Source organism: Salmo salar, chromosome 14 (genome assembly GCF_965601325.2).
Source record: "Salmo salar chromosome 14, fSalSal1, whole genome shotgun sequence".
NCBI lineage: Eukaryota > Metazoa > Chordata > Actinopteri > Salmoniformes > Salmonidae > Salmo > Salmo salar.
In genome coordinates, this window is record NC_138304.1 from 64,236,297 (window position 1) to 64,261,795 (window position 25,499).

General features: G+C 42.7%; 1 protein-coding gene across 9 annotated transcripts in view; it reads right to left on the reverse strand.

Moving 5' to 3' along the window:
* Positions 1-25,499, reverse strand: part of LOC106570114 (ubiquitin-associated protein 2-like) — a 56,969-nt gene that overhangs the window by 25,521 nt on the left and 5,949 nt on the right. For 7 of the 9 annotated variants that reach the window (XM_082961071.1, XM_014142138.3, XM_014142133.3 and 4 more), the window contains exons 2-12: positions 23,728-23,853; positions 20,034-20,111; positions 16,947-17,057; positions 16,549-16,723; positions 16,203-16,298; positions 15,455-15,509; positions 13,881-13,925; positions 12,684-12,790; positions 11,002-11,064; positions 10,855-10,907; positions 2,124-2,209 (exon numbers count right to left, since the gene is read on the reverse strand). In XM_082961071.1, the coding sequence (XP_082817197.1) occupies positions 2,124-2,209; positions 10,855-10,907; positions 11,002-11,064; positions 12,684-12,790; positions 13,881-13,925; positions 15,455-15,509; positions 16,203-16,298; positions 16,549-16,723; positions 16,947-17,057; positions 20,034-20,111; positions 23,728-23,811 (953 nt within the window). In that variant the 5' untranslated portion in view covers positions 23,812-23,853. The remainder of the gene's footprint in view (positions 1-2,123; positions 2,210-10,854; positions 10,908-11,001; positions 11,065-12,683; positions 12,791-13,880; positions 13,926-15,454; positions 15,510-16,202; positions 16,299-16,548; positions 16,724-16,946; positions 17,058-20,033; positions 20,112-23,727; positions 23,854-25,499) is intronic. The other 2 variants (XM_014142139.3, XM_082961073.1) reach the window with 1 other exon arrangement.

Here is a 25,499-nt window from a genome sequence, read left to right on the forward strand (position 1 = left end):
CCAGCAGAGCTGTTGCCAGAGAATTTAATGTTCATTTCTCTACCATAAACTGCCTCCATCGTTTTAGATTTAGCAGTACGTCCCACTGGCCTCAAACGCAGATCACATGTGGGCGCGCGGTTTGCTGATGTCAACGTTGTGAACCGAGTGGCCTATGGTGGCAGTGGGGTTATGGTATGGGCAGGCATAAGCTACGAACAACAAACAATTGCATTTTATCCATGGCAATTTGAATGCACAGAGATAACGTGACAAGATCCTGAGGCCCATTGCCATTGTCGTGCCATTCATCCGCCGCCATCACCTCATGTTACAGCATTATAATGCACGACCCTATGTCGCAAGAATCTGTAAGCAATTCCTGGAAGCTGAAAATATCCCAGTTCTTCCATGGCCTGCATACTCATACATATCACCCATTGAGCATGTTTGGGATGCTCCGGATCGACATGTACGACAGCGTGTTCCAGTTCCTGCCAATATCCAGAAACCTCGTATAGCCATTGAAAAGGAGTGGGACAACATTCCATAGGCCACAAATCAACAGCCTGATCAACTCTATACGAAGGAGATGTGGCGCACTGCATGAAGCAAATGGTGGTCCCACTAGATACTGACTGATACTTTTCTGATCTGTGACCAACAGATGCATCTCAGTGTTCCCAGTCATGTGAAATCCAGAGATTATGGCCTAACGCATTTATTTCAATCGACTTATTTCCTTATATGAACTAACTCAGTAAAATATTGTTTTTTTATATTTTTGTTCAGTATATATTAATAGGGAGTTAGAGGTCAAAATGAAACTGTTGTTCTGGTGTTTTACTTTTTATTCCACGTAGCCTAGTAGTTAGAGTGTTGGGCCAGCAACCGAAAGGTTTCAAGATCGAATCCCCGAGCTGACAAGGTAAAAATCTGTCATTCTGCCCCTGAACAAGGTAGTTAACCCACTGTTCCTAGGCCGTCATTGTAAATAAGAATGTTCTTATCTGACTTGCCTAGTTAAATACAAATAAAAAAATTAAAAAGAGAGAAGCTTCTCAGGAACTCCGAACACTTCATTTGATGAGAATAGGCCTTACCATGGCTGAGACCTTATTTTCAAGTGATCAGAAAAGGTAAATGTTAATCTCTAGTCAAAAATGGCACCAAATCACCGGTCTGAATTATTAATTTAAACACTTTTTGTCCAATAGCTGAAGATAGGGTTGTCATATTGTTTTAGGTCTGATGTAGAACAAATAAAAGTAAATAAAAGTAACATTTATTAAATGAAAATGCAATATTATGCAAATGTGGCAGTACAGAATACATCACTACACTAACTTAAGACCAAACATGAAAGGTGGTCATATTAACAAATACTTATGCTTTATGCAAAACTTAGTTTTTTACAATTTATGAAATTAAAAACGCAATTTATACTAATCAGGTACTTAATATGCTAATTTGTACATACAGAACCCCCCCCCAAAATTTAAAGTAAAGTGGTCATGTTAACATATACTCATGTTTTATTCAGAACTGAGAGGTTGTAACAATTGAATAAAGTAATACCAAATAATCAATTGCAATGTTCCATTAACTGCAATGGGAAATGTATAATTAGAACTACAATTAGAAATAAAACAAAGTATCACATTTTAACTAGTCAATTATGAAGAGGTGACCTAGTAACAATACCCTCACATCTGGCCTAGGCCTCTCTCTTCCACTCTGACACATGCACGCAAAAAAAGACTCACCAAATCTCTCATGGGCACACGCTCTGCCAGCCAGTCAAGTGGATCTCGACAGGCATAGTAATAGTTAAAAAAATAGGTTTGGAATACTGCAGTTTGCAATGCTGCCTATAACACTTAACGTGATGTTACCATCATCTCGCTCTCTAAAAAAGGATGCATTGTGCTAGGCCTGTTGTATAGGTGGAGTTATGGGCCAATTTGCATATATTCCTGCAAGAAAACATGTGGAACTGTATAAAACGCATTTTTATTCTGAACCTTTTAAAAATGTAGCCAATGTCATAAATTGACCAAATTGTTGATAGAAAGACACGTGTGATAGCATGACTGTAGAGTGAATGGCTGTGGGTGTGTGCATTACGCGTCAGGCCCACCCACCTCTGTCCTGCAGTGATGGTGACATTCTCCTGGGGGAGTGGCATGGAGACCACACTGGAGGCTGTGAAGATCTTGGTCTCTGACAGCTACAGATGAGAGAGAGAGAGAGGGAGAGAGAGCACGCAAGATGAGCGCTAGACAAACGGTTTATTTTTTTTCTGGGGTTCAGTGACTTGCATCGACTCAGATCATGCCCTTAATTGTCCCCCCCCCCCCCCTGTTTAACTCTGTTGCAGATAAACATGTGTCACACAAAAAAACTAAGGGTTAAAAACTGATGTAATCCTTGGTTAACCTCTTACATCTAGACGTTCCGCTAGCGGAACACCTGCTCCAATATCCAATGATAGGCGTGGCGCGAATGACAAATTCCTCAAAAATACAAAAACTTCAATTTTTCAAACATATTACTATTTCACAGCATTTTAAAGACAAGACTCTCCTTTATCTAACCACACTGTCCGATTTCAAAAAGGCTTTACAGCGAAAGCAAAACATTAGATTATGTCAGCAGAGTACCAAGCCAGAAATAATCAGACACCCATTTTTCAAGCTAGCATATAATGTCACAAAAACCCAGAAGACAGCTAAATGCAGCACTAACCTTTGATGATCTTCATCAGATGACAACCCTAGGACATTATGTTATACAATACATGCATGTTTTGTTCAATCAAGTTCATATTTATATCAAAAAACAGCTTTTTACATTAGCATGTGACGTTCAGAACTAGCATACCCCCCGCAAACTTCCGGAGGAATTTGCTAATAATTTACTAAATTACTCACGATAAACGTTCACAAAAAGCATAACAATTATTTTAAGAATTATAGAATTATAGAATCCACAGAACTCCTCTATGCACTCGATATGTCCGATTTTAAAATAGTTTTTTGGTGAAAGCACATTTTGCAATATTCTAAGTACATAGCCCAGGCATCACGGGCTAGCTATTTAGACACCCGGCAGGTTTAGCCTTCACCAAAATCAGATTTACTATTATAAAAGTTTGATTACCTTTTGTTGTCTTCGTCAGAATGCACTCCCAGGACTGCTACTTCAATAACAAATGTTGGTTTGGTCCAAAATAATCCATCGTTATATCCAAATTGCGGCGTTTTGTTCGTGCGTTCCAGACACTATCTGAAAGGGTAAATAAGGGTCGTGCGCATGGCGCAATTCGTGACAAAAAAAATCTAAATATTCCATTACCGTACTTCGAAGCATGTCAACCGCTGTTTAAAATCAATTTTTATCGTAAAAAAGCGATAATATTCCGACCGGGAATGTCCATTTAGCTAAACAGAGGAAAGTAAACAAAGCTTTCGGTCGACGCGGGCACGAGCCTGAGTCTCACAGTACTGTAACCAGCCACTACCCAAACGCGCTACTTTGTTTCAGCCAGAGCCTGCAAAGCCACGATTCAGCTTTTTACCGCCTTCTGAGACCCTATGGCAGCCGTAGGAAGTGTCACGGGACAGCTAAGATCCTCACTCTTCAATAAACAGAGACAAGAAGAACAACACCTTGTCAGACAGGCCACTTCCTGAATGAAACCTCAGATTTTGGCCTGCCATATGAGTTCTGTTATACTCACAGACACCATTCAAACAGTTTTAGAAACTTTAGGGTGTTTTCTATCCATATGTAATAAGTATATGCATATTCTAGTTACTGGGTAGGAGTGGTAACCAGATTAAATCGGGTACGTTTTTTATCCAGCCGTGAAAATACTGCCCCCTAGCCATAACAGGTTAATGCATGAATTGTGATAACATCCTTTTGTTAGTCGGACCTAGAATACCTCAAATGCCGACCATATTACCTCCCAAGAGAATTCACTTCGGTTATAGTCACAGCCATGTATATCCCCCCCCCATCAAGCCAATACCACGAAGGCCCTCAAAGAACTTCACTGAACTTTATGCAAACTGGAAACCACGTATCCTGAGGCCACATTCATTGTAGCTGGGGATTGAAACAAAGCAAAAAAGTAAAAAGGATGCAAAAATTCTAACACTGACTGTAGTACTCGTGCTGGAAAAACATTGGACCACTGCTACTCAACTTTTCAAAATGCCTACAAGTCCCTCCCTTCGGCAAATCTGGTCACGAGTCCATTTCGCTCCTCCCTTCCTATAGGCAGAAACTCAAACAGGAAATACCCGTGCTAAGGTCTATTCAACTCTGATCTGACCAATCGGAATCCATGCTTCAAGATTGTATTGATCACGCAGACTGGGATATGTTCTGTGTAGCCTCCGAGAATAACAGACTAATACACTGATACAGTAACTGAGTTCATCAGGAAGTATATAGGAGAAGTTGTACCAGTGTGACTTAAAACCTACCCAAACCAGAAAGCATGAACTAATGGCAGCAAAACTGAATTATTGTGTAATTCTTCCCTCCGTATCGGGAATCAAACATGCAAAACATCAGTACAGAGACAAAGTGGAGTTGCAATTCAACAGCTCAGACACGAGACGTATGTGGCAGGGTCTACAGACAATCACAGACTACAAATGGAAATCCAGCCCGGTCGCGGACACTGACGTTTTGCTTCCGGACAAACTAAACACCTTTGATAACACAGTGCCAACGACGTGGTCCGCTACTACCAAGGACTGTGGGCACTCCTCCGTGGCTGACGTAAGTAAGACATTTAAGCGCGTAAACCCTCGCAAGGCTGCCGGCCCAGATGGCATCCCTAGCCACATCCTCAGAGCATGCGTAGACCAGCTGGCTGGAGTGTTTCATAATCAATCTCTCCCTATTCCAGTCTGCTGGTCCCACTTGCTTCAAGATGTCCACTATTGTTCCTGTACCCAAGAAGGCAAATGTAACCGAACTAAACGACTACCGCCCCGTAGCACTCACTTCGGTCATCATGAAGTGCTTTGAGAGGCTATTCAAGGATCATACCACCGCTACTGTACCCGACACCCTAGACCCACTTCAATTTGCTTACTGCCCCAAGAGCCACAGACAATGCAATCGCCATCGCACTGCCCGATCCAATCTGGACAAGAGGAATACCCATGTAAGAATGCTGTTCATTGACTATAGCTCAACATTCAACACCATAGTACCCTCCAAGATCATCACTAGGCTCTGGGCCCTGGGTCTGAATTCGGCCCTGTGCAACTGGGACTTCCTGACAGGCCGCACCCAGGTGTTGAAGGCTGGAAACAAGCTTCAAGTTTCTCGGTGTACACATCACTGATATGAAAAGGTCAACCCACACAGACAATCTGGTGAAGGCGGCGCAACAGCGCCTCTTCAACACGAGGCTGAAGGAATTTGGCTCCTAAACTTTTACAGATGCAATTGAGAGCATCCTGTCAGGCTCTATCGCCACCTTGCACGGCAAATGCACCGCCCACAACTGCAGGATTCCACAGAGGGTGGTGCAATCTGAACCAATGTATCACCAGGGGCACATGCCTGGCCTCCAGGAAACCTACAGCACCCAATGTCACAAAAAGGGCAAAAACATCACAAAAAGGAACTCAACCACCCGAACCACAGCCTATTCACCCCGCTATCATTCAGGTGCATCAAAGCTGGGACCGAGAGCCTGAAAAACAGCAGGCTGTTAAACAACCATCACTAGCCAGCTTCCACCCGGTTATGTAATATACACAGACACTTGGAATCACTGGCCCCTTTAATAACGGATCACTAGTCACTTTAAATGTTGAAATACTGCTTTACTCGTCTCATATGTATATACACTGTATTCTATTCTACTGTATTTTAGTCAATGCCACGCCAATGTAAAATGTATATTTCTTAATTCCATTCTTTTAGATGGGGGGGGGGGGGGGTAAAAATCTAGTCAGTATCTGGTGTGGCCACCAGCTGTATTAAGTACTGCAGTGCATCTCCTCATTGACTGCACCAGATTTGCCAGTTCTTGCTGTGAGACGTTATCCAACTCTTCCACCAAGGCACCTGCAAGTTCCCGGATATTTCTGGGGGGGGGGGGGGGGGGAATGCCCTCACCCTCCGATCCAACAGGTCCCAGACGTGCTCAATGCAATTGAGATCCGGGCTCTTCGCTGGCCATGGCAGAACACTGACATGCATGTCTTGCAGGAAATCACGCACAGAACGAGCAGTATGGCTGGTGGCATTGTCATGCTGGAGGATCACGTCAGGATGAGCATGCAGGAAGGGTACCACATGAGGGAGGAGGATGTCTTTCCTGTAACGCACAGCGTTGAGATTGCCTGCAATGACAAGCTCAGTCCGATGATGCTGTGACACCATGACGGACCCTCCACCTCGAGCCCGCTCCAGAGTACAGGCCTTGGAGTAACGCTCATTCCTTCAAAGATACACACGAATCCGACCATCACCCCTGGTGAGACAAAACCGCGTCTCGTCAGTGAAGAGCCCATTTTGCCTATCCTTTCTGGTCCAGCGACAGTGGGTTTGTAACCACAGGCATCGTTGTTGCCAGTGATGTCTGGTGAGGACCTGCCTTACAACAGGCCTACAAGCCCTCAGTCCAGCCTCTCTCAGCCTATTGCGGACAGTCTGAACACTGATGAGGGATTGTGCGTTTCTGGTGTAGCTCGGGCAGTTGTTGCCATCCAGTATCTGTCCGCAGGTGTGATGTTCAGATGTACAGATCCTGTGCAGGTGTGGTTACAAGTGGGCTGCCACTGCGAGGACGATCAGTTGTCTGTCCTGTCTCCCTGTAGCGCTGTCTTAGGCGTCTCACAGTACAGACATTGCAATTTATTGCCCTGGCCACATCTGCAGTCCTCATGCCTCCTTGCAGCATGACTAAGGCACATTCACACAGATGAGCGGGGACCCTGGGCATCTTTCTTTTGGTGTTTTTCAGAGTCAGTAGAAAGGCCTCTTTGGTGCCCTACGTTTTCATAACTATGACCTTAATTGCCTACCGTCTGTAAGCTGTTAGTGTCTTAATGACCATTCCACAGGTGCATATTTATTAATTGTTTATGGTTCATTGAACAAGCATGGGAAACTGTTTAAACCCTTTACAATGACGATCTGTGAAGTTATTTGGATTTTTACGAATGATCTTTGAAAGACAGGTTCCTAAAAAAAGGACGTTTATTTTTTGCCGAGTTTAGAAAGCCCTGGTTGGTTTAACATAATGGGGATAAGACTAAATACATTATGTTCTCTGGTTCTCACAAGAATGTTTCAGATGTACTACATATTTATTAATTGGATGGATCTTCCATTGATTGGGTACCCGCCTGCAAGTATCTGGGCATTTGGATTGATAGACTTAATGTTTTTAAAACATACAGATGAGCTAATTAAAAAGCTAAGATTTAAAAGTGGGCTTTTTTTTTTTTTAAATAGATCTGTCCTCTCCCTATATAGCAGGAAGCAAATTGTACAGTCAACTTTCCTGCCAGTTATTGATTATGGTGACACCATTTACCAGATTTCAGCAGCCACTACTCATAAACCTCTGGATGTGGTCTACCATAGCACTATTCGTTTTATCCCTAGTGACAGTTTTAATAAGCACCACTGCATCCTGTATCAAAAGGTTGGCTGGTCCTCATTAAAGTCCCGTAGATCAATTAATTACTCTTTTTGATTACGAAGCCATAATACACAAGCTTCCAAATGACTTAACTTTGTTGCTAACGTGTAAAATGAGCTACCAAACCCACTCACAGGACTGGTTAACTCAAGGTCCCCCTGGTCTCAACCAATTAACCTGTTGGGGCTAGGGGGCAGTATTTGCACGGCCGGATAAAAAACGTACCCGATTTAAACTGGTTACTACTCTTGCCCAGAAACTAGAATATGCATATAATTAGTAGATTTGGATAGAAAACACCCTAAAGTTTCTAAAACTGTTTGAATGGTGTCTGTGAGTATAACAGATCTCATAAGGCAGGCCAAAACCTGAGAAGATTCCATACAGGAAGTGCCCTGTCTGACAATTTGTTGTCCTTCTGTTGCATCGCTATCAAAAATACAGCATCTCTGCTCTAACGTGACACTTTCTAAGGCTCCCATTGGCTCTCTAAAGCCGCCAGAAAGTGGAATGGGGTGTCTGCTGTCTCTGGGCGAAGAACAGCAGGAGAACTTGTGAGTTGTCAGCCTGGGGACAGTGACACTGGAGATGCGCGTTCATGAGAAGTCTCCATTTTTTTCCCTTCAGACTTTGAATGAATACAACGTTGCCCGGTTGGAATATTATCGGCATTTTACAAAAAAATTGCATATTAATTTATTTTAAACAGCGTTTGACATGCTTCTAAGTACGGTAATGGAATATTTTGAATTCTTTTGTCACGAAATGCGCTCGCTCGTCACCCTTCGGATAGTGACCTGAACGCACGAACAAAACGGAGCTATTTGAATATAACTATGGATTATTTAGAACCAAAACAGCATTTGTTGTTTAAGTAGAAGTCCTGGGAGTGCATTCTGACGAAGAACAGCAAAGGTAATCAAAATTTTTCTAATAGTAATTCTGAGTTTAGGTTGTCCCAAACTTGGTGGGTGTCAAAATAGCTAGCCGTGATATCTACTCAGAATATTGCAAAATGTGCTTTTGCTGAAAAGCTATTTTAAAATCTGACACCGCGATTGCATAAAGGAGTTCTGTATCTATAATTCTTAAAATAATTATTTTGTCAACGTTTATCGTGAGTAATTTAGTAAATTCACCGGAAGTTTGCGGTGGGTATGCTAATTCTGAACATCACATGCTAATGTTCAAAGCTGTTTTTTTATATAAATATGAACTTGACTGAACAAAACATTCATGTATTGTATAACAATGTCCTGGGAGTGTCATCTGATGAAGATCAAAGGTTAGTGCTGCATTTAGCTGTGGTTTTGGTTTTTATGACATATATGCTTGCTTTGAAAATGGCTGTGAGATTATTTTTGGCAGGGTACTCTCCTGACATAATCTAATGTTTTGTTTTCGCTGTAAAGCCTTTTTGTAATCGGACAATGTGGTTAGATTAACCTCTTACATCTAGACGTTCCGCTAGCGGAACAACTGCTCCAATATCCAATGATGGGTGTGGCGCGAAATACAAACTCCTCTAAAATCCAAAAACTTCCATTTTTCAAACATATGACTATTTTACAGCATTTTAAAGACAAGACTCTCGTTAATCTAACCACACTTTTTTTTGGGCCTGTCAAATGAGTTCTGTTATACTCACAGACACTATTCAAACAGTTTTAGAAACTTTGGAGTGTTTTCTATCCAAAGCTAATAATTATATGCATATTCTAGTTTCTGGGCAGGAGTAATAATCAGATTAAATCGGGTACGTTTTTTTATCCGGCTGTGAAAATACTGCCCCCTAGCCATAACAGGTTAACGAGAGTCTTGTCTTTAAAATGGTGTAAAATACTCATATGTTTGAGAAATTTAAGTTATAGCATTTGAGGTATTTGTATTTCGCGCCACGCGATTCCACTGGCTGTTGACTAGGGTGGCTCGCCCAGGGAAGTTAAGGTAGATCCTCCTTTAGTTTTAGTGCCCCCCCACTGTTGGAATAACCTACAAAATTCCTTGCATCTTGATTCCTTGGTACCGCTAGGGCAGTTTAGGACTCTGCTATTTAATGAATTCATTGAGGATTGCAGTTTGAGTGTAGACCTGGGCAATATGGCCAAAATATGGTATTTCATTTTTTTTGACAGTTTGACATGTTTTTGATTAATAAAAGCTCTAAATTTACTTATTTCAATGGGTCTTTCTCAATTGATTGTTTTATACTGTTCAATTCAACTTCCAACCTAAAATCATTTCCTGCATTTCCATCAATTTCTGCATTTCCTGCACCCATTTGAGATCATTTCCACACTGCCACGATATGGGCTAAAATACTAGGCCTTATTTTTAACCAAATGTTGCAATTGCGATTTAGATCAAAACACGTGGGTTAACTTTTGGAATCATGGAAAGTTTATTATAATTCTATAGTTAGAATATAAATAGTGGGCACTTTGAATACAGTGTTTGACATGACAACGAATGAAAATGCCATGGACGAGTTATTGTGAGAGGGTAGGAACCAAAGTGATGTTCAGTGTTTCCTAGGGGATCCTATAATCTTTGGCTACATTAAAACTTTATTCATGCTACGCCTATTCCTCTTTGATTTAGAAGATACTGTTGCACAAACATGCTGAAGTAGCAGGGTAAACTATAAAAAAAAAAGGACGTTACACACGACGTATCACATTTAACAAACCAAACATTCAAATACCGTTACAGAAGGTAAAGAAAAACCCAAACTGGTCCGTGCATAAATACCGGTATACCGCCCAGCCCTAATTGAGTGTAGTGGATGCATCATGTTATGGGTATGCATGTGATCATTAAGGACTGGGGAGTATTTCCAGGATAAAAAAAAAAATGGAATGGAGCTGTAATTGCTGCCAAAGGTGTTCCACCAAGTATTGACTCAGGGGGATGAATACTTATTTAAGTGAGATATCTGTATTTCCTTCTCAAAACATGTTTTCACTTTGTCATTACAGTAGATGGGTGAGAAAGAATATCATTTTTGAACCATTTTGAATTCAGGCTGTAAAAAAGTCAAGGTGTATGAATGTGATGTCATTATTTGACTTTTTTTTTTTTTACAGTCAAAAGATAAGATCTGTCAAAAGACAGAGTACATCAATAAGTCATACATCAAACAGGCACACCACCAAATCAATAAATAGGCATAGCAAAAAGGTACTCACATCCTCATTCCAGTCCTCAGTACCCCACTCTTCTGTCACGCTCCTCCAGGCACCTGTAGGAACATAAAGGAAAAAAAAAATACTGAGTAGTAGGTTTCAAACCAACCAGGTGTCGAACAAAAAAAAAGGATTTAGGTTCAATCTTACAAGGGGCAGAGTCAAACTTGGGTTGGTAATTTGTTCCCTCTCCTCCTGCAGAGTACTCAATCCCTACAACAAAGGAGAAGTGAAAGGTGAGATATGTGTTAAGATTACAGAGGGTATACTACCTACCGGGTTTGAGGCGTTAGCGAGTTAACTTTGGTCAACTCTGAGTTTAACTCGGGATAACCTGGACCATGAAAATAGCTCATCTTTAGGTCAAGTACATTTCTATGGCAACGAATCGTTCAGAACTAACCTGCTCCAGGGCAGACTAACTTCCTTTATTTAGAATGAAGTGTGAGCTGCGAGTTGAGCAATGAAATCAGATTCCCCCCCACTTGCTAAGAATTTGTCACCATCCCCTTCATTTGAGGAAGACTGATTAAATATTTTATTACCCAAATGTAAAAAAAAAAAACATAAACATAGTGTAACGGTACACGTATTCATACCAAACAGTTCGATAAGGGGACTTCGGTTCAGCCTGTGAACCCAAATGAATACATAAAACAGATACACTCCCTTTATGAGTCACAAGTGCGCGACTGACACTTGAGACAGTGTCATGGTGCGTTCGTAACCAAGTGGAAATTTACCACATATGATATGAGAAAGATCCACTTGAACAGCCTCGAACTGGTAATTACTAGTGAGAAACTAGGCTATCATCCACTTCTCCCACATGGTGACCTCTGAAGTCACTTACTCTACTCATCTAGAAGAGCAGTTTTGGCAGTTAAATGCAACAATATTTATAAAAATCTATTAATGCGTTTTAACTAATTTGTTTACACACGATAGCTGTACTTTTAGTTTATCGTTGACACCAAATGGTTTCTCAACGAGTTCAAACCATATGAATGCAGTCAACTTGTATTTACGACTTCACAACAATTTTGAAAGCTGAACATTGTGAATGGCATTTCATTTTCCCGCTGTACCAAAACGTGACCCTAAAACCACAAAACATACAGAACCGTTACACCCCTATTAAATTACCTATCACATTACACATTTAGTAATAATAGAATGCACTTGAAACTTCACATAGAAACACTTGACTTAAATTATTTTATCGATTGGAGTGGGGAAAAGGTGCTTCTGCATTGATAAAGACTGTATTAACGATAAGTCATAAAATAAAGACACTTCTAAAAGCCTATTTCACACCATGGCCAGAACGGTCTCAATTAAGAGTTCGGCCTTCAGCTAGCCACATGTACGCCCATTACAAGCCTGCTAGAGTTAGCAGCAGGCGGACGAGCAATATTCACCGTCGTAGTATGGATGAAGTCTGAGCTGGAATGTTAAGCTAGCTGAAGCTGGCTAGCTTAAGAAAACCCTGAGTTAGAGCTAGCTTGCATCGTAGTATACCCCTCAAATCATTCCCAAGACGAGCAAATTAAGTCAGACTCCATGGAGAGTTAGCAGTTACTAACAACTAGCGCACAGCTCCACCTAAACCTTTGGTAGGCTAGCTGGGTTTTCCACCAGCTTGCCTACACCCGTCTACAGGAAGTGTAAAGGCTTTGTGTTTTTGGACTAGGCACTAGCTTGGTTTCTTAATGGTTCCTTCCTTTGGCTCTAGATAAACTAGATGGACTTTCCACCGTCTTGCAGAGATATATGAAGTGTCTAGGCTGGGTGGTTTTGGACTGGGGCTGAGCAGGAGCTGGGTTCCTTACTGGGTCCTTCCTCTGGCTCCAGGTTTCCCGTGTTGTTCCAGGTGCTTCCCCCGCTGTAGCTCTCCTCTGTCTGGGTTGGCTCAGCGTAGTCCGCCGGGTTGAACGTTCTACAAAAAAGAAGAAGCCGTGGTTTTGAGCACAACCCCTTCCTATGAGTCTACCAACTGGAATATTTGACTGGGGTGAGATATACTGTAAAGGAGGAAGTAAGTAAGCAGTGAGATCGAGGAAGTGATTGAGGTGATCTGATGTGTAGCAGTTAGACAACATTCATCTGAGAAATCTCAGGATGACAGATTCAAAAATACTGAAGGAGGACAACCAAGGAATGGGAAAATAATCCAGGCAGTGCCTTATTTTTCCTCAACTCTTTCTCTGGCACTGTGCGGTGGCAAAAAACATAACGTCTTTCAACGCATCATTTCACAGCAGCGCTTCAGAGACAATTATAGAAAAGCACACATCCTTAAAATAGCTGGTCTCTTGCTTCTTTCAGGCTCAGGCACACAAGTTGTACAGTGCAGTACAGCCTACTGCAGTACAGTAAACTGACTTCAGTCATTTTCACGATCTGAATGGAATTCAGACTATTCATGTTTGACTAGCTCCCGGTGAGAACCAACGATAACAGGGGTGCTGTAGATTGGCAGGGAGGGACTCTTGATTGAACCACTGGTCACGCACATTTAACAGTATTTAAATACTGCATCCCTGACAGAAATATTAGAATAAGCTACTACTGTAGATTGTATTTTACTTAGCTTGTGTAAATTCCCCAGCGTAGAGATGTATAGATTCAAATTTGATACTGCTACAGTGCTATTTGGGTTATTAATTGGATTCGTCCTGCCGTTCTTGATTTATTGGAGCCCCCCTATACATTGATATTTGATATCTGCATTGTTAAGATAAGCATTTTAACGCACCGCTATAACACCTGCCAAACTGTGTAAGCGACCAATAAACGTTCGTTTGATTTCTTATGGGGCTTGTGTGAACAGGTTTACACTCGATGTTCAATAGACAGCTGTCATTTAATTCCATATCGTGTTACCAGGGTGCACGACATTGCTTTCATCTGCCCTGATACCCTTTGTGTCTAGCTCCATCCTTCCCTCTCTCGTGGCATTTGGCAGAATGATCCCCCCAACAGATAGCAAGATTGACACACTGACACACCAGTGGCGGTGCACTCACCTCTCATCTCCTGAAAAATCATATCTGGGCCCCTTATCAATCTGGCTTTAGAGGAAAAACAACAGCAACGATTACAAGCAGCACAACGGGGACAGATGGGGATGCAGTGTGTGGTTTTAGACTTCATTATTTTACAGAGGAATGTAGGGAAATCACATGCATGGACAAGTCACTACACTCACACTTCTGCAACACACATCTGTCAACACTGCATTGTTGGGGGCAGTGTCACTTACTATAGGTGTACTTGGTAGACTAAAAAGGGGAAAACATGGCTGCCAAACAAACACTCAAACTGAAGACTGTGTTCCATAAGTAACAATAATTGCATTATGATCAGGAGAGGAAGCACAGTTAAAACCAACAGAACACACTCATGCAAACACAGGCGCCCAAAGGCCACAAGAGCAGCAGCGGAAGCAACACACCCTAAGAGGGACATGTTGGGGACAACGCAACACAAACTGCCTGGCTGTCAGTCTATGTAAGCCTATGCCGCTGGCTCACTCGCGCTGCAGGTTAGTCACTATCAGAACAGGCCAAACTTGCGCACACATACACGCCAGCTGACTGGAGCCGTTCTACCACAGCCAACCCATTGGCCCTCTCCTCTAACGTATCCCTATTAACACTGTAGAATAACATTAAAAGATCATTTCAACTTGTTAAAATGAAAGCACTGATGCAGTTGAAGTAGCCATTAACATAATTTTCGCATTTTATGATCAGTTAAATCTTATGTTCCACAAACCAGGTGCTTCAGACATTAACAAAAAAAAAAAAAAAAACACCATTAATTATTTCAAAGGGATGAAATTAACATGCAGGTTCATCTTTGAGGAAGCATTTTAACCTGCTGCATCCCTGGGAAAGAGCCCACACTAGCAGCGCCCACTCACCTAAACCCCACAAAGCCTGGTCTTTGACAACCCTAGAAATAGTAGACTCATCTCGCTGGGGCTTAATGCTAGCCCTAACACCTAGGAGGAATTATATAGCCAACTAAGTGTTAATTATAATTAAATACAAGATAGCAATATGTCTAATGTAGAGTAAATTTGATACTACTCATTATCAAAGCCGGTATAAAGGGCTGCTAACAATCTCGTCACTGTGAGCCTCGTCAAATTAATCAAAAACATATACTATATATGACATCTAGGGTGCTCAATGACCAGGATTGGGTAAGAGGCAATGCATACACAGACAGACAATACAAACACACAAACCGGTGCTCCATTCAACCCAAAGGGAAAGACAAGGAACAAGAACACACCATGTCAGAGACACCGAGAGCAGAACCCTATGTGCAACAATCTCAATGCCCACCTGTTGAGTTAGATGTTTGGTGTGGGGTCTACCAATATCGGACTTTAATGCAAATCCCATATTCACAGACAAGTGTACAGGGTGGTCAGATTGAGTTACTTAAGGGTTTATGTTCAGCCCATTTCAACTTGATTTGGCCGATGTATATTCTTAAATGGCTTAAATGGGCCAGGTCCTGCTCTCTGGTGACCATGGCAAAAGGGAACATACATTTTTCTCTGTGAGCAGCACAGGTGTTCACTTACCCCATGCCCTGCGCAGAAAACCGGCCCCCTCGCCTGCCTCGCTCCCGTTCTCCCCCTAGAGAGGGACAGACAAGTTACACCACTGACCCAAAAATCCTACAGAAAATAGAATGCATTGTCCCTTGAGGAACATTTGCCGTCTTGAGTGCACATTAAAAATGGTATTGAGCACACTACAGAGAATGCATGGCTCTAGAATGCAACCATTTAGCCGCATTTTGCGACCCTTTGACTTGGCTGAGTGCAAAACATTTAATTGGTCTAATTGGTACAAGCTTCACATTGAGTGCATATAGACCTCAAGTTTACTGTTAGATTATTAACACATGGCTACTAGCAGTAGGTATTATATTTAGAGTTAGCAATCTAACTCGTGTGTTTTGAGTTTCAACTTTCTCAGGTAGTTGAATTAGCCCATGTGATATTAGTGCACATAGATGTATGCAAAACCATCTCTATTGGGGGGGTGAACATTTGGGAGCTCTATTTTGACAGTAACCACCTAATTGTCAACCCAACATTTGACAATCACTAGAATAGGGTGCACATCAAAATATCTTGAATAATGCATTCCTGACAAAATCATGGACTGGTGCCACCAACTGAAAAAGTTAGTAGCACCAGGGTAAAAGGTAAGTCCGGAGCACTGGAATGCTATGACATCTGACACTAGGAGGGGGCATTAGCCTTAGTTTGTGTTGGGAACTTGTTTCAGGAGTCCAACCAACAGCTCTTGCCAACAACTTACCTCTTCCTCTGCCCCTCCCCCTGTGGCCTCGCTCTGTGCCCCTGCCTGCTATCCCAGCAGCCTTTCCTCCATCCAGACCATTCTCCTGTACACGGACTGAGAGGACATGGCGGGCGCATAACAGGTAGTGAGGGAAAATAGACGTGTGTGGAGTCAGAAATTACGTTTCAAGTTAGACATGTCGGTTCAGAAGCTACAATGGCAATTTTTCTTCCAGAAATCTAAGGAAAGAATGTTTGTTGCACACACTGTCCCCTCCATAACAAGGGCAGGAGCTACAAAGGGTCTATTTGTATGCCTGTCACTTCCCATGACCCTAAAGCAAAGGCATGCGATTTCTACTCACACTCTCGTCCCCTACTAGCCCCTCTACCCCTGCGTGGGGCTCCACCTCGACGACGTGCCACGTCCCTCTCTGCTCCCCTCTCCCGGTTCTCCTTTCCTTCCTCTCCGGTCTCGGCATGGCCAGGCTCCTTCTGACCGGACACTCCTTTCTTCTTCCCCACCATCTCCCAAGAGTCCTGAGGAGAGATGAGGTGACAGGGTTCAGTTTTATGTTAAGGGAGAATCCTAACTTCCACTTAAAGTGGAATTTTCACTTAGTCTTCCACTGACATGAATGCATACCAAAGTGAAAATTCCACTTTAAGTGGAAGTTAGGATTCTCCCTGTAATGAGCTGGATGGGTAACTTGGTTTACTCCCTTTGCCAACTACTAAGCCCGGACACAAAGGCCAAACTCACAGTATCTGGGCTACCTTCCAGCAACACGTTGATGGCTCTGTTGACATCCCCGTTGCAGTCATGCAGTGCAATCATAGACTCATCCTGGTCCTTGCCTGTGATGTCAATGAGCTGGACAGGGAAATGGATAAGAAAATTCAGTGAGTATATTGCAACGTAGCCCTTTACCCTCATAATACGTGTTGAAAACTGCATATTTGGGCACTAATCAGCACTTAAATTGGAACGCAGTGGCTGTAAAGTAACATGATATAAAATGTCAGCTCAGTCTTTGCGCTTCATAGCGCCGTATGGGTTTTGACTGAGCCTTTTTGAACACCACACACAAAACAAGACGCTGCCAATATCCCTCCCACTAAAATGGACAACTACTGTACATTTGGCCTCCTGAGTAGCACAGCGGTCCAAGGCACTGCCGTGCTTGAGCCATCACCACAGATTTGGGTTCAATCCCGGGCCGTGTCGCAGCCGGCCGTGACCGGGAGACCCATGAGGCGATGTACAATTGGCCCAGCGTCGTCCGGGTTTGGCCGGCTGGAACGTTCGTCCCGTCGCACTCTAGCGACTCCTTGTGATGGGCCGGGTGCATGCAAGCTGCCACGGTCGCCAGTTGTATGGTGTTTCCTCCAACACATTGGTGCGGCTGGCTTCCGGGTTAAGCGAACATTGTGTAAAGAAGCAGTGAGGCTTGGCAGGGTCGTGTTTCGGAGAAGGCATGGCTCTCGACCTTCACCCCTCCTGAATCCGTACGGGAGTTGCAGCGATGGTACAAGACTAACTACCGATTTGAAATCATGAAATTGGGGGTACATATGAGAGGACTATGTATTTTGAAAGATGAGATGTTCAGGATTATAATAAATACGACTTTGATGTTATACAAGCAAGTCAAACACCTGTGAACACCTAAAACCCCAAGATTTTATTGTATAACTAAGTAAGTCATGCTGGCAATAGAACAACCTTTCAAATGATGCCCACCTGAACCAGATTTTTGGATAGTGTAAATAGTAATAGTGTTGGCTGGGATGTACGGTTGTTCCCCAAACAAAACTACAGGTGCATGCTCTAGTTTCAACAGCACAGCTAGGAGAGCTAAAAAAATTAAAAAAATAAAAAATACTATTGAGTCATAAGTGTTTTGTAATTACTTAGAGACGTATGGCCAACTTGAGACAGCAGTTAGTCCTCATTCAAACCACTGTAATTTTATTTGTCTTACATTGTACTTAAGAAAATTCCTGGAGAATGTGGGGTGTGTTTCTGAACGTATCCAGAGTATATTACGATTTTATTAACAAATGCAAAATAAACTAATATTTGGAATAAGTCTTGTCAGGTGAACCTGTTGTGTCCAACTTGTCTAATAAAATTCCCATAATCTCGAAACTGTTCTTTTAATTTCTACCATGCTTATGTATAGTATTCAGACCACTACTTTTCCCACATTTTGCTAGGTTACAGAATTATTCTAAAATGGATTCAATCGTCTCTCCCCCCCTACACACAATACCCCATAAAGCAAAAACAGGTTCACGAATATTTGCTAATTTATATATAAAAAAATAACACATCTACATAAGCATTCAGACCCTTTACTCAGTACTTTGTTAAAGCACCTTTGGCAGCGATTACAGCCTCGAGGGTTCTTGGGTATGGCGCTACAAGCTTGGCACACCTGTATTTCGTGAGTTTCTCCCATTCTTCTCTGCATATCCGCTCAAGCTCTGTCAGGTTGGATGGGAAGGGTTGCTGCACAGCTGCTTTCAGGTCTCTCCAGAGATGTTCGATCGGGTTCTGGCTGGGCCACTCAAGGACATTGAGACTTGTCCCGAAGCCACTCCTGCGTTGTCTTGACTGTGTGCTTAGGGTCATTGTCCTGTTAGAAGGTGAGCCACTGCCCCAGTCTGAGGTCCTGAGCAGGTTTTCATCAAGGAGCTCTGTACTTTGCTATGTTCATCTTTCCCTCGATCCTGACTGGTCTTCTAGTCCCTGCTGCTGAAAAACATCCCCACAGCATGATGCTGCTGCCACCATGCTTCACTGCAAGGATGGTGCCAGGTTTACGCATTCAGGCCAAAGAGTTCAATCTTGGTTTCATCAGACCAAAGAACCTTGTTTCTCATGGTCTAAGAGTCCTTTAGGTGCCTTTTGGCAAACTCCATGCGGGCAGTCATGTGCCTTTTACTGAGGAGTGGCTTCTGTCTGGCTACTCTACCATAAAGGCCTAAATGGTGAAGTGTGCAGAAATGGGAGAACCTTCCAGAAGGACAACCATCTCCACAGAGGAACTCTGGAGCTGTCAGAGTGACCATCGGGTTCTTGGTCACATCCCTGACCAAGGCCGTTCTCCACCGATTGCTCAGTTTGGCTGGGCGGCCAGCTCTAGGAAGAGTCTTGATGGTTCTAAGCTTCTTCCATTTAAGAATGATGGAGGCCACTGTGTTCTTGGAGACCTTCAACGCTGCAGAAATTCTTTGGTACCTTTCTCCAGATCTGTGATTCGACACAATCCTGTCTCGGAGCTCAACGGACATTTTTTTACGCAATTATACTTTAAGCTCTAGCTACCAGACCAGAGAAAAAGCGGCAAGATGCTAGGACACTTCCAGATCTCTATTTACATTTACATTTTACATTTACATTTAAGTCATTTAGCAGACGCTCTTATCCAGAGCGACTTACAAATTGGTGCATTCACCTTATGATATCCAGTGGAACAACCACTTTACAATAGTGCATCTAAATCTTTTAAGGGGGGGGGTTAGAAGGATTACTTTATCCTATCCTAGGTATTCCTTAAAGAGGTGGGGTTTCAGGTGTCTCCGGAAGGTGGTGATTGACTCCGCTGTCCTGGCGTCGTGAGGGAGCTTATTCCACCATTGGGGTGCCAGAGCAGCGAACAGTTTTGACTGGGCTGAGCGGGAACTGTGCTTCCTCAGAGGTAGGGGGGCCAGCAGGCCAGAGGTGGATGAACGCAGTGCCCTTGTTTGAGTGTAGGGCCTATGAATGTACACTAATGTAACAGTTCTCCCTTCAGGCAGCAAAAAGGGTCTAAAAGGGCATCGGGATGACATGTTCTCTCACCTGCTTAACTTTTTCTTCAAAATCAGCATCATTGTTGTCCGAAATCATCTGCGCGAGTCGGATCTGCTCAGCAGTGGCCTGTGTAGAGAAGGGTGGAACATCAACTTCTGAGTGACCACAAATAGCCTTTTAAAAAAGTGGCTCATGTCAAAAAAAAATGTTTTTAAATTTAACTAGGCAAGTCAGTTAAGAACAAATTCTTATTTACAATGACGGCCTACCAGGGAACACTGCCTTGTTCAGGGGCAGCACAACAGATGTTTACCTTGTCAGCACAGAGACTCGATCCACCAACCTTTCGGGTACTGGCCCAACGCTCTAAACACTAGGCTACCTGTCGCCCACAAATGACAGGCATTTATCCACCCATTAAGTATTAGTTAAGTACAGGGTTGGGGAGTAACGGATTGCAAAAGAAACACTAACTAATCAGTTACCAGCAAAAGAATTGTAATCAGATAGTAATCATACTATTGAAAAACTTGAGGATTACTTTTAAATTCAGAAAGGGTGCATAAAAAAATTAAATTAAAACTTGTTTTCCTAATGACATTCAAATCAGCATTGAAAAAAAAAGGCGCAAGTTTAAGTTTGTTCCACCTGAGGGAGTCTGACCACTATGATGACAACAAATGGGTTTGATGGATCGCGGTAAAAGAGCAGGAATAAGCTGTCTTCCAATGGTGCGACTGCTGTCGGCATCCAAAGATTATTCAACTTGAATAAACGCTTGGAGGTAAGGATGACAGCAGTGGTGTAGTCCACGGTGACACGGAAATCACTTATTATTGATATCTACATAGCACATTGATGTGAATAACACTGCTGCTCTCTCATTCAGCTATTTTCACTTTAACGATTGTGGTCGTTGTGGATGGCTGTTTACAAATCTAATTGTGTATTTCAACCCAATAATGGTTGAATTCAATAAGTTTAAGCTGCCTATCAATCATTGTTTTTGAAACCAGTGGACAGCCAGTGAAAAATGCACTCTTGCAACAGCTGCATAGTGAGAATCCAAGCCTATGGAATAAAAGTGAGGCTTTTATTGCTGAATCTAATTCATGCTATGAAAAATCCTTACGCCTAATGGACACGTGCTCAAACTTGCACACTATTGATTGCCCCTTTAAGTCTATCTGTAGTTGCTACATCCATTTCCGGACTTAATACACACACACACACACTACCAGTCAAAAGTAGACACTGCATTTACAGTAAACGCTGAATGTTGACTCAATCAGAAATGGCAATCTGTAACAATTCAGCGTCATAAAATTCCACAGGTGGGTGATTCCGACAACATAAAATTATCCGGAACTCAAGTGTTTCCACTAGCACCGGCTGTCGGCTAAACAGCTGACTACTCATTTTCAGCCGGCTACTTTTCACTTTAACTAGGCGATTATTTTCAATGCACTAATCAGAAAAGTCTGCAGAGCCCTCTCCTGCTAGAATGAACGATATGCATCTTCTAGTGATCACAAAGAGAGCGATGACAGGGAAGCAATGCTGGTTTGACAGTCTGCCGTCTGTCGTGCCTCCCGGTACCTGGTTGTAGTCTAATTTCTTTACAGAGGTGGGGGAGAACATGATGCTTCATCTGCAAGTCAAATTAAGGCTTTACAGTGCAACAATTCTACTCATATATGCATTTATAAATAGATGTGCGAACCGAAAAAATTATGACCAAGTGTGCGAGTTGTGATTTGTAGCTACATTACATGACCAAAGGTATGTGGACACCTGCTCATTCCAAAATCATGGGCATTAATATGGAGTTGGTCCCCCCTATGCTGCCATAACAGCCTGTACTCTTCTGGGAAGGCTTTCCACTAGATGTTGGATCATTGCTGCGGGGACTTGCTTCCATTCAGCCACAAGAGTATTAGTGAGGTCAGGCACTGATGTTGGGCGATTAGGTATGGCTCAGTCGGCATCCCAAAAGGTGTTCGATGGGGTTGAGGTCAGGGCTCTGTGCAGGCCAGTCAAGTTCTTCTACACCAATATTGACAAACCATTTCTGTATGGACCTCGCTTTGTGCACAGAGGCATTGTCATGCCCCAAACTGTTGTCACAAAGTTCAAGCACTGAATTGTCTAGAATGTCATTGTATGCTTTAGCATTAATATTTCCCTTCACTGGGCCCAAACCATGAAACAGCCCCGGACTATTATTCCTCCTCCACCAAACATTAGTTGGCACTATCCAGTCGGGGATTCACCAAACTCCGATTCATCCGTCAGACTGCCAGAGGGTGAAGCATGATTCATCACGCCAGAGAAAGCGTTTCCACTGATCCAGAGACCAATGGCGGCGAGCTTTACACCACTCCAGCCAACGCTTGGCATTGCGCATGGTGATTTTAGGCATGAGTGCGGCTGCTCATGAAAGGCCACTTCATGAAGCTCCTGACGAACAATTATCGTTTTAACGGTGCTTCTAGAAGCAGTTTGGAACTTAGTAGTGAGTGTTGCAACCAAGAACAGATGATTTTTTTACGCGCTACATGCTAATGCACTCCTGTTCTGTGAGCTTGTGTGGCAGACTACCATGCTGCGGCTGAGCCGTTGTTGCTCCTAGACGTTTCCACTTCAAAATAACAGCACTTAAAGTTGACTGGGGCTCTAGCAGGGCATACATTTGATGAACTCACTTGTTGGAAAGGTGGCGTCCTATGACGGTACCACATTGAAAGTCACTGAGCTCTTCAGTAAGGCTATTCTACTGTCAATGTTGTCTATGAGGATTGCATGGCTGTATGCTTGATTATATATACACACACACACACCTGTCAGCAACAGGTGTGGCTGAAACAGCATAATCCAAATTTGAAGGGGTGTACACATACTTTTTTAAAATAGTGTAGCAACATCAGGAAAGGCGCCAATCCAACGCGGGAGAAGGCTCATTTGTTATAAAATAATATTACATTTATAAGTGTAGCAACATTATTTTTTACATAATATAACCATATACAATTTGACTATCACATGCCTTCAAGTGATGACTGACATTCCCGTGGCCTCCGCAATGAATTAGTCCACTGACATGCGCGAATCAGACAGGTGCACCATGAAAAGAATAAATTGCGACTGCTTGACTAAAGACATTCAGTCGACCAACAGCCTATCGACCAATCGACTAAATAGAGTCATCTCTAGTATTTACATTGTTTTGTTGACAAGGCTGGTTGATTTTTAATGTTAGTTTGAGTCTGCTGCTTCAACTGATAGTGAAGAGATTCTGTCTACTACTAGTCAGATCCAAAATCTCTCACCGCCACTTGACAACTTGAGTGGCACTGTTACCATGGTAACCTCCCGCCCTTAAAGTGGCAGATAAAAATTGTCTCATCTGATATTTTAGTTATGAGACTCGGGTAACATTTAAATAAATTGAGGAATACATCACATTACTTCCTACTAATATATTATTTGTTTTAGAAAAATTAAGCATGCTTTTTTGTATAAACAAACATAAGTAAATATATAAAATAAATATTTTGGCTGGTAAAATAAATAAAAATAGGAATGGCTGGTAGATTCCTCCATCTACTTGCCACAGTGGCTGGTGGACCAAAGAGTTCATTTTAGGCCCTGGAAACATAGAATTAGCTGTTGGGTCAGTGTGTGTGGTAACTAAGTGCATGACATCCAGTGTGGGCAGAAGGGTCGAGGGCAAGGTACCAACCTGAGGTCTCTGCTTGTGCTGTGTCTGGCCTGTCTGCTGCTCCCAACTGCCGCAGGCTCGGTTTCCGCCCACCGACGTCATCATTTACAGTATATACAAATAACAGTATTTACAAAGGAATAACACCTGAGAAAGTTGGGAGAGAGGTTCAACGTCAAATTACTATTTGGAAAATCCACCTGACACTGAAACCCTGCATTTTTGGTGCTTCAGTGAAACAAATTAGTAAGGTCGGGTTTGGGGACGTCACTACGGATTAAAGTGTAAATGATTCACTGATTACAGAATGAATATTGTAAAGTAAGACCAGGGTTAGTTACAAAAACTAGTTGGAAAGACTACTTACAGCAGTATTGCAGTTCCTGAGAATCAGTGGCTTAATTAACCTATAAATGAGTGTGGCCTGGTAACAATCTAGAAATAACAATTTTGATTTTCAATAGCAATTGTTAATGCGCATCTTTCACATAATGTGAGGGAGAAAATGAACTAGCTAGAAAAACAGTCCCCCCCCCCCAAAACATGGTGTTTAACTCCAGAACTGGGAATAGAGCATAGATAGTAATTATGTAAAGGCCAAGGGCCCGGATCCCGAAAGCTTAAGTTCATCATTAAAACGTTCTTAGGAGCATCGTTAAATATACTGGTTTCCCAAAACCATAATTAACATTGCACTTGATAAATGCTTGTAATGTAAACGCCTGCCTCAGACCACTCGTAGAACAGCTAGATGCATTTTTGCCCTCCTGCGTCAATTACTTTAACAAGGAAGACGGAGACCTAGGTCTCTTTTACAAATTCCCCCTGTATACACACACACACACACACACACACACACACACACACACACACACACACACACAGTGCATTTAGAAAGTATTCAGACCCCTTCCTCCACATTTTGTTACATTACAGCCTTATTGTAAAATTCTCATCTATACAATACTCCATAATGACAAAGTGAAAACAGGTTAAGAACTGTTTGCAAATGTATAAAAACAAAAAAATGCACATAAGTATTAAGTCATAAGAGAAACCAAGGCTGTTGAGTCTGCCGATAAGAATACGGTGATTGACAGAGTCGAAAGCCTTGGCCAGGTCGATGAAGAAGGCTGCACAGTACTGTCTTATCGATGGCGGCTATGATATCGTTTAGTACCTTGAGCGTGGCTGAGGTGCCCCCGTGACCAGCTCGGAAACCGGATTGCACAGCAGAGAAGGTATGGTGGGATTCGAAATGGTCAGTGTTCTGTTTGTTAACTTGGCTTTCGAAGACTTTAGAAAGGCAGGGCAGGCTGGATATGTCTATAACAGCTTGGGTCTAGAGTGTCTCCCCCTTTGAAGAGGGGGATGACCGCGACATCTTTCCAATCATTAGGGATCTCGGACGATACGAAAGAGATTGAACAGACTGATAATAGGAGTTGCAACAACGGCGGCGGATAATTTTAGAAATAGAGGGTCCAGATTGTCCAGCCCAGCTGATTTGTACAGGTCTGGCAGCTCTTTCAGAACATCTGCTATCTGGATTTGGGTTTAGGACAAGCTGGGGAGGCTTGGGCAAGTCGCTGCGGGGGGTGCGGAGCTGTTGGCCGGGGTAGCCAGGAGGAAAGCATGGCCAGCGGTAGAGAAATGCTTATTGAAATTCTCAATTACTGTGGATTTAAATCAGTAGTGACAGTGTTTCCTAGCCTCAGTGCAGTGGGCAGCTGGGAGGAGGTGCTCTTATTCTCCATGGACTTTACAGTGTCCCAGAACTTTCTGGAGTTCAG